Genomic DNA, 1,409 nt, shown 5'->3' on the forward strand with positions numbered 1-1,409 from the left:
GTTTACGGTTTAGGGTTTAGGGCTTAAGGTTTACGATGAAGGCTTTAGGCTTTATCTTATTAAGGAATCAAAATACTTAGTACAGGCGTGGACAATGATCGTGTCTTTGAATTGAAATTGTAGGACAGGACAACACGAGTAAACGGTTTTTTCAAAAAACAAGTCATTACAGTTTTGAAAATCGCAATAATGAAACCAGTGTCTGAGGAATAAACGCATTTCAAAAAAATCAAATTGGAAACGACAAAAACTAATTAAGTACCTTTTTTGAAACCTGTTGCACCGTTTGACCGACTCGTTTCCCTTCTTTACTTTATAATGTGTTTCCGCTCGTCCTCTATAAAAACTGTCCCCTGCCTTCTTCAGTGAAACAAGTTTCCGGAGACAGAAAAAGTTAATAACAGCAAAAGTTACTTACTTCTAAACATGTACTCTGCGAAAGTGATCTCATTGCAATTGAAGGAAGTGGAGAGGAAAAACAGTCCATGTTTCAGTACAGGTATTTGATGGCTAATTTGAAAATAGGGCATTAGTTAAGTTTTAGTTTTACAGGGTCGCTCTTTTACATCGTCTACCTAATTAGTGATTTGCTGATTTCATTAGGACCTGTGGGTGAGGACTTGTATCACTGGGAAGCTATCATAACGGGGCCTAAAGGTTCACCCTATGAGAATGGTGTTTTCAAAGTAGACATTCACTTTCCGCTTGACTACCCTTTCGCGCCACCTAGGGTAAGGAATGAAGCATATGATTGCTCTCTAAAATTACTGTATTTTTAGGGTTTAGGATTTAGTCAATAAAGATTTCAATTACTAATAACACTGATTTTTTTCAGGTGATGTTCAAAACAAAAGTGTATTACCCAAACGTTAATAGTTATGGGAACATTTTTCTGAAGATGTTGAACCCAACTCACTTCAGGACCAACAACAACATCAATGATGTATTTTTACACATGAAAGAAATAAATCGTTATTGTCTTTTAGGGAATATAATATAGTAATTCCTTTTAAATAAGGGCTTATCTGTGTTTACATGTATATGTAATCAGGTACTGACGGAAATACACCAAATGTTTACTGCCCCCCAAATAGGCGAAGGACACTTTTTTGTTGAAGAAATTGCTAGGATTTATGTGGAAGACAGGGCTGCTTTTGAAACCACTGCACTTGCGTGGACGGTGGAGCACGCCGGAGGAGCATAAACTCCTTAATTGTACTTTTAATTATGTTTGTTGAATTGTGTTTTTTGTTTTGGAAAAAAATAAGACCTCTATTTTGTTAGCGTGTATTTGGTTGGGAAGTTTATGACTTCATATTAACTTTTTAATATCATTTTGTGGTTTTTATGTTTTGGATTTGATAAATTGTCGAAGCATAAATTGTCCACAACGCTTTCAGGAAACATAA

The 1,409-nt window shown here is 35.6% G+C and overlaps 1 protein-coding gene across 1 annotated transcript; it reads left to right on the plus strand.

Moving 5' to 3' along the window:
- Nucleotides 1–426: 426 nt before the first annotated feature.
- Nucleotides 427–1,204, plus strand: LOC18022372 (ubiquitin-conjugating enzyme E2-17 kDa). Its single transcript, XM_006405179.1, has 4 exons — nucleotides 427–499; nucleotides 604–731; nucleotides 836–943; nucleotides 1,052–1,204. The coding sequence occupies exons 1-4, from the start codon at nucleotides 427–429 to the stop codon at nucleotides 1,202–1,204; spliced, it is 462 nt and encodes a 153-aa protein (XP_006405242.1).
- Nucleotides 1,205–1,409: the final 205 nt, after the last annotated feature.

Source organism: Eutrema salsugineum, unplaced genomic scaffold (assembly GCF_000478725.1).
Source record: "Eutrema salsugineum unplaced genomic scaffold, Eutsalg1_0 scaffold_15, whole genome shotgun sequence".
NCBI lineage: Eukaryota > Viridiplantae > Streptophyta > Magnoliopsida > Brassicales > Brassicaceae > Eutrema > Eutrema salsugineum.

What these genes read in the sequence shown, in the direction of transcription:
- LOC18022372 (XM_006405179.1), top strand. Translation starts at nt 427, where the DNA reads ATGTACTCTGCGAAAGTGATCTCATTGCAATTGAAGGAAGTGGAGAGG. An exon ending in CAGTCCATGTTTCAGTACAG is followed by an intron (nt 500 to 603) that starts GTATTTGATGGC and finishes TGATTTCATTAG; the next exon opens with GACCTGTGGGTGAGGACTTG. An exon ending in CCAACAACAACATCAATGAT is followed by an intron (nt 944 to 1,051) that starts GTATTTTTACAC and finishes ATATGTAATCAG; the next exon opens with GTACTGACGGAAATACACCA.